The sequence below is a fragment of the Schistocerca serialis genome, unplaced genomic scaffold (genome assembly GCF_023864345.2).
Source record: "Schistocerca serialis cubense isolate TAMUIC-IGC-003099 unplaced genomic scaffold, iqSchSeri2.2 HiC_scaffold_1261, whole genome shotgun sequence".
NCBI classification, from domain to species: Eukaryota; Metazoa; Arthropoda; class Insecta; order Orthoptera; family Acrididae; genus Schistocerca; species Schistocerca serialis.
Window position 1 is genome coordinate 6,974,296 of NW_026047471.1, and position 15,039 is coordinate 6,989,334.

Genomic DNA, 15,039 nt, shown 5'->3' on the forward strand with positions numbered 1-15,039 from the left:
CCTCGTGTCAGCACGTTGTAGGTGTCGCCACGGGCCCCCACCTTGTGTGAATACTCTGAAAAGCTAACCATTTGCTTATCACAGCATCTTCTTCCTGTCGATTAAATTTCGCGTCTGTAGCACGTCATCTTCGTGGTGTAGCAATTTTAATGGCCGGTAGTGTATGTATGTGCGCGTGTTTCACATCTCCTCCTGAAGGAGACGGTACAGTCTGGAAAGAATGACTGTGATTGAAGAACCACCCATCTACCAAAGGGGTGGGAGTGAAAAAACAGTGCAGTCCACGACGCGCAAATACCCTCATTTTGTCGTCAAGTATTTGCTAATAAGAGCGCTTAGAAACTTGCAACAAATTTTAAGCATTATTTCAAAACTTAACGAAACTTCTTCTCGCTGACAAATTCGACAAAGTGATGAAGAGAGCCGTCCTCTGTGGCCGATCGGTTCTAGGTTCTTCAGTTCGGAACTGCGCTGCTGCTACGGTTGCAGGTTCGAATCCTGCCTCGGGCATGAATGTGTGTGATGTCCTTAAGTTAGTTAGGTTTAGTCTACGGGACTAATGACCTCAGATGTTAAGTCCCATAGTGCTTAGAGCTTAGAGCCATTTTGATGAAAAGATAAAAGCTTATTGTTTACAGTTTCGCTGTTCATGCAGTGAAACTGCAGCTTGAAGCATGACGTTTTCATTTCTCGTTTATTGTTCATATTTTCGCTGGTCATGCAGTAAAACTGCTCCATGAAACACCACGTTTTTTTTATTTTCTTAGTTCTTTACTACTAACTATATTCGCGCCACATTTTGCAGATTGTATTCATACATACCACTGAATGTGCCAGCAAAATTGTATCATTGTGCGCCACACAGTTCAAGGAGATACGACATCACAGGCACTGAGATGCGTAAAAAATTTCCGCATCGTGCATGACGCTTAAATTATTACGTCTTTGCTGACAGCTCTATTCGCAACACATTTCACAGACTGCATTCACATATGTCCCTGAATGTACCTACAAAAATACAGTATGTCATTGTATGACGCATAGTTCTGGAATATGACGCCAAATACTAAGATGCGTGAAAATTAGATTAGATTAGATTAGATTTACTTTCATTCCAATTGATCCATAGTGAGGAGGTATTCGAGGATGTAGAACATGTCATAAAAACAACAATACATGACAAATATTTACAACTCAAACAAATAAGCTAATGTACCATTCCACAGGTCCCAAGTGGAATGATCGTCATTTTTTAATGAACACTGTATGAAAGGATCATTTTACAAACACTAATGCACTGAATTTAAAATAAAAACGTTTTTTTATTTATTTATAAGGTAATAAACGTGTAATACAACTACTATAATACTTATTTACAATGCAGATATAATTGCACTGAAATGGTGCAGAAGTTAGATTGTACATACACACAAACACACACACTTATTTACAATGAACACATTACTGAACTGAAATTGTGCAGAAGATATATATATATATATATATATATATATATATATATATATATATATATATATATATATATATCAGTTGGTTCTACTGAGAAATTCATCTATAGAGTAAAAGGAGTTGGTCACCAATAAATCCTTCAGGCTTCTCTTAAACTGAATTCCATTGGTTGTTAAACTTTTTACGGCTGCTGGCAAGTTATTGAAAATGTGTGTTCCTGAATAATGCACACCTTTTTGTACAAGACTAAGTGACTTTAAATCCTTGTGAAGATTATTCTAATTTATATTATTGATTCCCTGAATCGAGCTGTTGGTTTGAAAAAGTGATATATATTTAATGAGAAATTTCATTAAAGAATGAATGTATTGGGAAGCAGTATTTAGTGTCCCTAGTTCCCTAAACAGGCTTCTGCAGGATGTTCTTAAGTTCACACCTCAGATAACTCTTATTGCATGTTTTTGTGCATCATGTGGCATCATGTACGAGGTTTTAGGGTATTACTTTTTTACTCCTAACTCTATTCGCAGCACATTTTGCAGTGGTATTCGCATGCTGTTGAATGTAGCTAAGTAAGTATATGATTGTAAAATATATAGTTCAAGCGATATGACGTCGTTAACACTGAGATGTGTGAAAAACTGTTGCATCATGCATGACGTTTTAATTTTACTACTAACACTACTAACACTATTAACAAAAAATTTCGCCGATAGTACCCATATATACCACAGGATGTACGTACAAAATTATACCAAGTACAACACACATTTCAGAAGATATGACGTCACAAACACTGAGATGCGCGAAAATGAAGCTGCAGGGCGAAATTTGCTAGATATAGGGGAAATGGAAGTATGTGTACAGATACGAGTGAAATGTTTTAAATACATCTGAAATATATTTGATATGTTTAAAGCCACGGATAAAGAGAACATCCTAAAACCCTGGAACGACTTCAAACAAATTTGGTGCACATAAAAGTTACGGTCCGGAAATAAATACTGTGAGGGTAAGAACCACTAGCTTTCTATTGAGATGGTGATAACGTGGAGAGAGAAGGGGGAAGGAGAAGATGGACGGAGAGAGAGGGCGGAGAAGGATATGAGCACAGATAAGAGGAGCAGGAGATGGACAGAGAAAGGAAAGAAGAAGAGATGGACAGAGACAGGGGGAGAAAGAGGCAGGAAGAGGGGAAGGAAGAGATGAACAGAGAGAGGAGAAATGAGAGATAGGCAGAAAGAGGAGGAGGAAGAGATGAACAAGAGAAAGGAGAGGAAGAAAAGAGATGGACAGAGAGGGCGGATGATGAAATGGACAGAGAGAGGGAGGAGAGAGTGGCCGGTGTTGGATGAAGATGGGGGTGAAAGAGGAGATGGACAGGGAGAGGAGAAGGAGGAGATGGACTAATACAAACATCAAAAAAAAGTTTTTCATCACCTCGGTTCCGAGAGTTCCGGAACCTGTACAGAAAATTGGAGACCAATATAAACATCATTTCCGCCCTTTTTATTACTCATTAAAACCATACACTGCATGTTTTACCACCACGCAGCGAGACCTTCAGAGGTGGTGGTCCAGATTGCTGTACACACCGGTCCCTCTAATACCCAGAAGCACGTCCTCTTACACTGATGCATGCCTGTATTCGTCGTGGCTTACTATCCACAAGTTTATCAAGGCACTGTTGGTCCAGATTGTCCCACTCCTAAACAGCGATTCGGTGTAGATCCTTGAGAGTGGTTGGAGGGTCATGTCGTCCATAAATAGCCCTTTTTCAATCTATCCCAGGCATGACCGATAGGGTTCATGTCTGGAGAACATGTCGGCCACTCTAGTCGAGCGATGTCGTTATCCTGAAGGAAGTCATTAACAAAATGTGCATTATGGGGTCGCGAATTATCGTCCACGAAGACGAATGCCTCGCCAATATGCTGCCGATATGATTGCACTATCGGTCGGAGGACGGCATTCACCTATCGTACAGCCGTTACGGCGCTTTCCATGACCACCAGCGCCGTACGTCGGACCCATATAATGCCACCCCAAAACAGCAGGGTACATTCACCTTGCTGCACTCGGTGGAAGTGTGTCTAAGGCGTTCAGCCTGACCGGGTTGCCTCTAAACACGTCTCCGACGATTGTCTGGTTGAAGGCGAATGCAGTACGTGATGCCAGTCCTGAGCGGTCCATTCGGCATTTTGTTTGTCCTATCTGTACCGCGCTGCATGGTGACGTGGTTGCAAAGATTGACCTGGCCATGGACGTTCGGAGTGAAGTTGCGCATCATGCAGCCTATTGCTCACACTTTGACTCGTAACACGACGTCCTTGGCTGCACGAAAAGCATTATTCGACATGGTGGCGTTGCTGTCAGGGTTCCTCCGAGCCATAATCCGTAGGTAGCGGTCATCCATTGTAGTAGTAGCCCTGGGCCGGCCTGAGCGAGGCATGTCATCGACAGTTCCTGTCAGTCTGTACCTCCTGCATGTACGAACAACGTCGCTTTCGTTCACTCCGAGATGTCTCGACACTTCCCTTCTTGAGAGCCCTTCCTGGCACAAAGTAACAATGCGGACACGATCGAACCGCGATATTGATCGTCAAGGCATGGTTGAACTACAGACAAGACGAGCTGTGTACCTCCTGCCTGGTGAAATGACTGGAACTCATCGGCTGTCGGACCTCCTCCGTCTAATAGACGCTGCTCATGCATGGTTAGTACATCTTTGGGCGGGTTTAGTGACATGTCTGAACAGTCAAAGGGACTGTGTCTGTTGTATAATATCCACAGTCAATGTCTACGTTCAGGAGTTTTGGGAACTGGGGTGATGAAAAACGTTTTTTGATGTATGAAGTCTTCGCGGGTTGTCAGCCGAGTAGCATCGTCGTGTCATAGCAACGTTTCAATGGAATGCGTCTCCATCATCTTCAGGCGAAGGCGATGAGTGTAGAAGATTGGAATAAATAGATACCAGGGCAACGCCGGAAGCTCAGCTAGTTTGGAAATAAACGAAGGCGCGTAAGACAAAACCACACAGTAAGGCAGATAGGGCAAAAAATGATCAATTATCGATTGAGCTGAATTTTTCTATTGTCAGTAAATAGTTACAGTACAATTAAAACTCTATGTTCCGCGATACAGTTAATTATGACTAAGGAAAAATATCTCTCTTGAATTAAAATTTGAATAAAAGTTTTTTGCCTTTTGTCTCAGTGTTACAGTATGCTTGTATATAAATGTATTCTCACTGTTTCCTTGTGGCTTAATGTTACAAAAAAAATGTTCAAATGTGTGTGAATTGTTAAGGGTCCAAACTGCTGAGGTCATCGGTCCTTAGGCCTAGCCGGCCAGGGTGGCCGAGCGGTTCTAGGCGCTACAGTCTGGAACCGCGCGACCGCTATGCTCGGAGGTTCCAATCCTGCCTCGGGCATGGATGTGTGTGCTGTCCTTAGGTTAGTTAGGTTTAAGTAGTTGTACGTTCTAAGCGACTGATGACCTTAGAAGTTAAGTCCCACAGTGCTCAGAGCCATTCGAACCAAGCCTACACACTACTTAACCTAACTTAAGGTTACGCTAAGGACGACACACACACCCATGCCCAAGGGAGGACTCGAAGCTCCGACGGGGGCAGCCGCCAGGACCGTAACAAGACGCCTAAGACCGCGCGGCTACCCCACGCAACATGAATGTTACAGTTCCTAAACATATCGAGATAACACGGAAACGAACTTTTGCAATACTAAGTATAACTATGCCCTACCTCTGCATTTTTAGCAAATACAGAGATAGTCTCTTATCTTCCGCAGTTCATCAGGCAGTGTCCGATCCTATGTCTGAAATCCGTTCTGGTTTGTCCACACTCATTACATAGTGGGCAAATTGACCAGTTAACCAGATGACCGTACTGTGTGTTTGGATCGGAAATCGCTTTACATCTGGCTGTGGCATCCGTTCCATAAGATGGGGGTTGGGCTGGGTTGTTTGGGGAAGGAGACCAGACAGCGAGGTCAGCGGACTCATCGGATTAGGGAAGGAAGCCGCCTGTGCCCTTTCAAAGGAACCATCCCAGCATTTGCCTGAAGCGCTTTAGGGAAATCACGGGAAACCTAAATCAAGGGCGTCGGACGCGGGATTGAACCGTCATCCTCCCGAATGCGAGTCCAGTGTGCTAGCCACTGCGCCACCTCGCTCTGTGTTCCATAAGAAACAGGTTGTTCTACCCAAACATGGTTACAGGTAAAGTAGTGATGTGAGTAAAAGTATCAATTGAAAAGTATCGAAATAAACGGTTTGAGTATCAACTTGAAAGTTCTCGATACCAACTAGTATGGATACGGTTTGTGTGTCCCTGCTGATACGTCTTCTCTTTCAGTGGTAACTTCAGAGGTTTTGGGAGCCACTGCTGTGTATCGTGTTGCAGTGCGCTGCTCGCGCTTGCGTCGCGCTTTGAGTGAAAGGTGTGGCAGGGTGGGCGAGGCGAGCGGCGCAGGTCCGCGTCGCGACACCGCGGGACGCCGGGAGCCCCGGAGCCGGCCAATCAGGAGCGGCGTCGCCGCGGCCCAGCCTCGCCGCGCTCTTGGCAGCCGGCACCAGTGCGGGCAGCGCCACACAGCCGCACAGCCGCCGGCATGTCGCCCGTGCACGATTGGACTCGCTCCGACCTCTCCGCCAAGACGGTGAGTCCGCCTCCGCTGGGCCAGCCGCCAGATTTCGTCCCCTCGCTCGTCAGCGCAGCCAGTACTTAGCGGGGGAAACACATGCACCGATTCTGTTCGCCTTTAGCATGACTGTGGTACATATACACTCCTGGAAATTGAAATAAGAACACCGTGAATTCATTGTCCCAGGAAGGGGAAACTTTATTGACACATTCCTGGGGTCAGATACATCACACGATCACACTGACAGAACCACAGGCACATAGACACAGGCAACAGAGCATGCACAATGTCGGCACTAGTACAGTGTATATCCACCTTTCGCAGCAATGCAGGCTGCTATTCTCCCATGGAGACGATCGTAGAGATGCTGGATGTAGTCCTGTGGAATGGCTTGCCATGCCATTTCCACCTGGCGCCTCAGTTGGACCAGCGTTCGTGTTGGACGTGCAGACCGCGTGAGACGACGCTTCATCCAGTCCCAAACATGCTCAATGGGGGACAGATCCGGAGATCTTGCTGGCCAGGGTAGTTGACTTACACCTTCTAGGGCACGTTGGGTGGCACGGGATACATGCGGACGTGCATTGTCCTGTTGGAACAGCAAGTTCCCTTGCCGGTCTAGGAATGGTAGAACGATGGGTTCGATGACGGTTTGGATGTACCGTGCACTATTCAGTGTCCCCTCGACGATCACCAGTGGTGTACGGCCAGTGTAGGAGATCGCTCCCCACACCATGATGCCGGGTGTTGGCCCTGTGTGCCTCGGTCGTATGCAGTCCTGATTGTGGCGCTCACCTGCACGGCACCAAACACGCATACGACCATCATTGGCACCAAGGCAGAAGCGACTCTCATCGCTGAAGACGACACGTCTCCATTCGTCCCTCCATTCACGCCTGTCGCGACACCACTGGAGGCGGGCTGCACGATGTTGGGGCGTGAGCGGAAGACGGCCTAACGGTGTGCGGGACCGTAGCCCAGCTTCATGGAGACGGTTGCGAATGGTCCTCGCCGATACCCCAGGAGCAACAGTGTCCCTAATTTGCTGGGAAGTGGCGGTGCGGTCCCCTACGGCACCGCGTAGGATCCTACGGTCTTGGCGTGCATCCGTGCGTCGCTGCGGTCCGGTCCCAGGTCGACGGGCATGTGCACCTTCCGCCGACCACTGGCGACAACATCGATGTACTGTGGAGACCTCACGCCCCACGTGTTGAGCAATTCGGCGGTACGTCCACCCGACCTCCCGCATACCCACTATACGCCCTCGCTCAAAGTCCGTCAACTGCACAAACGGTTCACGTCCACGCTGTCGCGGCATGCTACCAATGTTAAAGACTGCGATGGAGCTCCGTATGCCACGGCAAACTGGCTGACACTGACGGCGGCGGTGCACAAATGCTGCGCAGCTAGCGCCATTCGACGGCCAACACCGCGGTTCCTGGTGTGTCCGCTGTGCCGTGCGTGTGATCATTGCTTGTACAGCCCTCTCGCAGTGTCCGGAGCAAGTATGGTGGGTCTGACACACCGGTGTCAATGTGTTCTTTTTTCCATTTCCAGGAGTGTACGTCTACATTCATACTCTGCAAACCATTGTGAAGTGCTTGGCGGAGGGTACTTCCCACTGAACAGATATTAGAGCTTCTTCCCCTCCCACGTACGTATGGAACACCAGAAGATTCACTGCATAATTGCCTCTAATTTATCCTCGCAGTTCCTAAGGGAACTATACGTAAGGCATAAGCTCATCCATTACGGATGTTTAAGGGGGGTAAACGTCAAACGGGACGACTTGGAGCAGGAGAGACACCACAGGAATTTTTATTTTTCACTGTCTATACTTTTAAAAATAAATTCATAAAACTTTGTCAGAATGACCAGAAAGGATCAGTATTTACACTTATAGTGGTGTCAGTTCAAAAATATAAGAAAATAATTAATTTTGTTACGTTTGTATTTCCCTTTTTTTCACTTACCATTGGCTGCATTTGTTGCTATAGGTACACTTTTCTTCATAAGTAAGGGAGATTCTTCGATGAGTTTCGCACAGCATACAAACCATACGTACAGGTGTATGAAACTCTAGAATTTTTGAAATCTATTAAAAACTGTGGTAAAACTGAGATAATTAACTATAAAATTTTAGTTTTTTCTAAACATGAAGTTTAAAATGTAACAGCAAATTCATTTTTTCATAAATTAAATAATTTCTAGAGTTTTATAACCCTGTAAGTATGGATTGTATGCTTTACAAAAGTGATCGAAGAATCTCTCTTACTTATGAAGAAACATGTACCTATAGCAACAAACGCAGCCAATACAACTGAAAAAATGATGAACTTTCACATGTAAAAAAAAAAATTATTTTGTTATTTTTTCGAACTTCCACTGCTATGATTGTGAATCCTTAATCCTTCCTGGTCATGCTGACAAAGTTTTATGAATTTATTCGTAAAAGTATAGACAGTGGAAATTAAATTGTACTGTGGTGTCTCTCCTGCTCCAAGACGGCCCGTTTGACGTCCTACCCCCCTTAAGAACCAGTGACTGCAACAAGGCACTTTTTTGTGTATAGGTTACACCATTTGAAAATGAGCCTTAAAAGATTCGAAAACCGGTTCTTGGCATAAATAACTATTTCAAGAAAGTGACTTGCAGTTTTCTGTATTTACATTATATACGTAAGAAATTGTATAGCCCTATAGTCAATACATAAAGCCAGTTATTAAAATCGTGTGAGTAAAGTTCCTCGGGATAATTTACGGCTATCTTCGGCTGCATACCAGTTCCTTTTTTCTTGCATCTCTGATACACTCTAGCACGAGTTAAACAAACCTGTAGCCATTCGTGCAGCCCTTCGTCTGTATACGTTCAGTATCCCCTGTTGAGGCGAGATCGGACTTCCCGTGTCCATTACGTAGCGCAGTGATACCCCTCTCATTGAGATGGCAATCACTGGACTAACGGCTAAAATCCTGTTTTCCGTTTGTTCCTGAAGTAATGTTTCCCTAATGTCTTCCTGGCCTATGTAACGTACTTTGCAACTTTCCATCATCGGGTGTGGACTAAAACCGACAGGTAGTTGGTGATGTCACAGTGACGACTTCCACGTTCCACTACAGCGGAATGCGTGAAAGGAAGAACCTGCTGTGTCAGATTTTTGCCTCGTGGACAGCAACGTGACCAATAAGACGCAGCATCGGTTTTACGTCAGAAACACTACTTAGGAGACATATTGTGTTAAGTTAGAAGGAGCTTAACACTCTTGTTTTGTGATATTGTAGCGTACAAAGTATCAATAGAAGCTATTTCAAAACATCAGCACATTGAGATTGTCTCGAAAACGCTTCGTTTTGGGTAAAACCACTACTTGTTAGACCACAGTCCAACATATACAGTCGGGGGACTCACTGCTGTGAAAGTTGTTAGCGTTTGACAGTTGGAACGAGACTAGCGCTCACAGCGGCGAGAAAGTCAGATATAAGGTGAATGTTTGCTCTCATTTTTCCACTTAATTAATGAAATAGTTATTGTACTCGTATTTTTGCATTCCAGCCATTAGTAAATTATCGAGAGATGTGAACGACTGTGAAATAAATGTAAAATCAGCCGAATCCCACTGATGCAACGACATAAGCTACAAATGACTGATGAAGAAATTCTTTCGAATGGCTGCTTACTCCGATGAAAGCAAAAGAATATAGACATATATTTCTGTCGTTGCCTATTCTTATTATTGTAGGTACAGTCCTTGTACGTAACAATTTTCTATCTAGCCTAATGATTCGCACCTCCTACGATTCACTCGACTTTCTAGTACACGAGTACTTTTGTAAATGTAATTACTTCTCCTTCGAAAGCGAATGTGTTGGAGATTCTTGCCATTTGTGGCTCAGACGTAGCAACAATTGTGGAATTGCTTTCTTTTGCGTTGGGAAACAGTTTTGTTGCTTTTGGCGTTTTATTGCCACCTTCAGCTAAATAACTGGGGTGAGTTGATTTGGTATGTTAAATAACAAGTTTCCTACATTTCACATTCACTGATTTGACTAGAAGTGTAGGGAAGGAAACGTCACATTGGTGAGTAGGTAGAAGAAGTCTTTCTACGAAAGGTTAGGTCTTCTGCTGTTTACTAGCCGTTTATTGGTTCTTAAAAGAGAACGACTTCTTCAGCAAATACCTGTAAGTTACAAGAGAATCGTACTTAAACTGTCCTGTGACACTGACGTACCTCCCGAGGTCATTAGCAAACTAAGGAAAAACAGATGCTGTGAAATTTTTTAGTTATTACCGATTTTATGGTACTACATACGCTTCCCATTGTGAAAACAATGCTACAGATCAATATAAACGATACTATTTGCACTCATCCGATATCATATTCAGGAGTGTAGCTTCCCGTCCGCTTGGAGCGCTGCTGTCGTAGTGTACAACACAAATGAGCAGGAGTGTTGTGACCGTAAGTGCCAGACAGTGTTTAAATGTCAGATAAAGACATATGTGGCTACAACCTTAAGACATTTGTAAAAACTGTATACCATGTAACTTAGACGCTGCAGTCGTGTTCAAGCTCTAGCCTGGTAGACAGTGTTGCAAACTGTCAAGCAAAAGGTTGGGGATTCCCGTCGGTCTACTAGCAATTTTTTTTCCTCTAATGTTTTCTAAACGATTCTGTGACTTTACTAATTTTACAGAAGTATGCTCAACAATATTCGATATTATTTATTATACAGAATGTATAAGCTGCAATTCTTCTTGTAGAGGCTAACGATTGAAATGTTCCCCCAATGGCCGGAATTCATACAGTAACGGCCAGTCTGTGTCAGAAAGTAAACGCAAGTTACACACTAGTTTTTGCTATTGTGAAACTTTCAGTGAAAGATATATGCCTTATGGACTGTCTCATCTTTGTGTCTTGTTGGTAAATATCTTTTTCAATGACGGTGAGTAGCTTCGAAAAAGTCTCCCATGCAAATGTCGATCTTGAAACCTATGTGATGTAGAACATTACTTCAGAGTGATAATAGTCAAATCGTCAATGTGGATTACTATGCATGTGCAAACCGACGTTAGACACTGTACTTTAATTGTACTCAATTGAAAACCGAAAATGTAATGCATCTTCAGTTGAGTTAATTTTGTGTACGTAGTTCCGCGTAGTCAGCGCGTACACAACTTTCCCACTAGAGCGCGCCCCGAAAAGCACAACAGCGCAGGCGCAGCGCTCGTCCTTCTCCGCACTACGAGATGGCGCTGTCATAGAGACGGACCAAATTCTCTTTCCGCCGATCCGCGTATTAATATGTAATGCAGCCAATGAGATTGCTGCTAACGTAGAACGTTTTCTCGTCGCGGATCACACTCGCGCAGTGATACCTGAACGCGCGAGGTATTATAACGAGTGTACAGACCTCCGATTTGTCAGTCTGCATTAGTCTGCATTTGTCTGTAATCAAGTTTCAGTCTGCGCCTAATAGGATTATCATATTCCTGTACATAGCCATGAAGATAAATGAATAGACACTTTGTCAAGTATCAATGTGAGAATAAGATTAACGTACCAAGACCAAACGAACTTCAGATTGTCAATTTTAAAAAGCATCCAGAACCAAGTTAAGTAATTTTATGCTTGTTATTATTATAATAAATGTGTGTGAAAATTAATCAAGTTCTGTTTAAAGTTGGTCACCGTCAATCTGCTGCTTTAAGCGTGCAAGTGGCATTTCTATCGTCTGACCTAACGGCAGAAGATAAACACGCCAGACATATTGCTGACACTCGCCTACTTCGTTAGAGCGACAAGTCAAATAATCTGATGGTGTGTGTACCGAAGGTCTTACAGAACGCACACCACAGTTATTGAATAACTTCTATCAGTATGTACCCCAGATCGTTCTGCAGCAATTCGCTGTTCAAGCTATCGACGAATCTAGAAACATCGTGATTTTCTCCGTCCTTCTTCGCGGATCGCGAAGATAGTCAACACATCTGTTTTATGCGCGTCCGTTCGTGTAAACAAACTTTGTGATTCGTGCAGCAGATGCAGCAACCGCCGCAGGACAGCGCTGCGAACGAGGAGCGTGTTCCGTGTGATGTGTCACGTGGTTTCGGAGCGTACAGTAAGCACGACGGACACTACGCCTGGTGTGCTTCGCGATGAGAAACATTACCAATGGGTCCCACACACTCGAGCAGTATTCTGGGATGGGTCGCACGAGTGATTTACAAGCAATCTGCTTTGGAGACTGGCGGTATTCCCCTAGTCTTTTACCAATGAACTGTTGTCTGCCACCTGACTTACTAACGCCTGACTATGTGATCGTTCCCTTTCATATTCTGGGTGGTGGCTGTGGCCCCTTTCATATCCCTACGAAGTTTCACAGTACAATATTTGTTACGAGTTGATCGATTGCAACTGTGATTCGTTGATACTGCAGTCAAAGCGTTCTATACTTTTCGGTTTCGCGAAGTGCACAATTTTACATTTCTCAAAATTTAAAGCAGTCTTTACATGACCTTTGCATGTTATCGATATCTGACTGAATATTTATGCAGACAGTAATTCATTACAGATAACTGCATTATCTGCGAAACATTTGAGGCTACTTTTACTATTATCTGCAAAGTTGTTAGTATACAACAAGAACAACAATGGTTCCAAAACACTTCCACAAGTTACTTCTACGTCAGTCGATGATCCTCCATCCACGAAAGAATGCTGCCATCTCCCTACGAAAAAGTCCTTAAGACTGCACAAAATCCTCTTGATACCGCACACTACAGTAAGCGGTGATGTGGTACCGAGTCAAATACTTTACGGAAATCGAGAAATATTGCGTCTGACTGCCTCGATCCACGGCTTTCAGGATGTCATGTGAGAACTGCACGAATTGGCTTTCCCATAACCGATGCTTACGGAATTCGTGCCGATTGCATAGAAGGGGTTATTCTGTTCGAGATAGATTACATTTGTGAAGTAAGATTCTATAACAAATGGTTGATAAATATATTGGACAGTAGTTTTGTGGATCACTTCGTCTATCCTTCTTGTAGACGGTTGTGATGTGTGCTTTCTTCCAGCTACATGACACAATTTCTTTTCCCAATTATCTGTTGTAGTTTATAGTTGAAAGAGGTACTAAATCAGCCTTAAACTCGGTTGCTCACGTGAAAGGGGTTTTGGCTTTGACATTCTTTAACTGATTAGTAAGGAAGTCAACTCAGAGAAACCGCACATAAACAACACAACAGTTACGTTAGTGATGGTTTCTGTCGTGGGCAGAGCGATATGACAACGGTCAACAAAGCAGAAGGCGTGAGCAACTCTGGTTGGTTGTTGCTATGGTAGTTCTTTTCCAAACAATTAATTGTTATTCTGATCCGGATAAAAATGTATCAGTTGCTGTGACAGGACGATGCGTTTCTCAAGCATTTTTCAGAAATCGAGGTTCAAAGTTATACGAGCCTGTTCAGTACCACAATAGAGCGACAGGCGACGAGAAGCGTCACCAGGTCAAGCGGTTGAGGCGTCACACTACAATTCTACCCTCACTTCCCTCTTTCCTAATCTCCCAACAAACATTTGTATCGCTACCTCGAATCATGTTTCTTTGGAGAGAAGCAATAGTAATAATGGCAATAACTGTGGTTCACTCGTAGCAATGTACAGTCGAAGAATAATAATGAATCTAAATTAAATGGTTCAAATGGCTCTAAGCACTATGAGACTTAGCAACTGAGGTCATTCAGTCCCCTAGACTCAGAACTACTTAAACCTAACTAACCTAAGGACATGACACACATCCATGCCCTAGGTAGGATTAGAACTTGCCACCGAAGCAGCAGCGCGGTTCTGGACTCAAGCCCCTAGAACCGCTCGGTCACGGAATAGAGATTATCGTTTATTTAACGATCTATTCTTAAAAATACTTTGGAGTAACACTTCGTGGAGATATATGTGCTTTTATAAGCTATTCGGATAAGTTCTGTAGCTTTACAAGTTACACTGAATTTCGTTGATGTTCGTGTCATAAGTTGTCATCAATCTTGATAATCTGCAAACTAAATAATTTTGTATGTTTATAAGTGAAAGAACCAAATTACATTCTCCTTTCTCTTTTGTCTCGAAAGTCTCCGATCGTTCTACTAGCTAAGATGAATCTCTAGTGTGTTAAAATTAGACCAGGAGCTGTGGACTATACCTCGTCATGAATGTCGTTATTGTTACAATTTCTCGTGTCCGAAGAAAGACGATTCCTTATAGCGATATAAGTGTTTGGTGAATGCCCAGCAAAGCAATTATTACATCCGAACGCAGTACGGGCAGAACAGTAACCTGCCATCTCAACCAGTTGCGCTAACGGCGCTTCGCTTTGGCTTACGCTCTCGCAGTATGTTCAGAGTGGCTCCTAAAGCTTTGAACCTCGAACTCGCCAAAACGCTTGAGAAGCTCACCGCATTAGAGCACCATTTCTTACATTTAAGTATGTACAACCCTGCGAAAGATAAGCGAAATCGGTGATCTTTTGGCTGAATGCTTTCCTTGTTACCTGCACAAATGAATCTGTCCAATATACGTCCCGGTAGTCACTCAGTCGACAAGGGAATTTTTTGTAGTGGTTACCTATTTTTATTTTCATTACTTACGTACACAGTTTTTTTCGATCTACTGCGTGTCTTTGTGCATATATCATTATCATGAGATGAATCTTTCTTTCTATCTATTTATCGCTTGAGCCTTGTCCCGCAGTTACGCAGGGTCAGTCATCGTTAATCGGATTTGGCATGTTAATGTTTAAGGGGGTGGCCGGATGCCCTTCCTGCCGCCACCCCGTACCCCCTGGGACGGAATTAGTGTACCCCTACCGTCTGCGTCGAGTGTAATCCATGGAATAGTGCGAATGTGTTC

General features: G+C 43.9%; 1 protein-coding gene across 1 annotated transcript in view; it reads left to right on the forward strand.

The window, feature by feature from the left end:
• The first annotated feature begins 6,082 nt into the window (after positions 1–6,082).
• LOC126438148 (L-dopachrome tautomerase yellow-f2-like) overlaps positions 6,083–15,039 on the forward strand; it is a 119,572-nt gene continuing 110,615 nt past the window's right edge. The window contains exon 1 of the mRNA XM_050090524.1: positions 6,083–6,149. Coding sequence (XP_049946481.1) covers positions 6,102–6,149 — 48 coding nt within the window. The 5' untranslated portion in view covers positions 6,083–6,101. The remainder of the gene's footprint in view (positions 6,150–15,039) is intronic.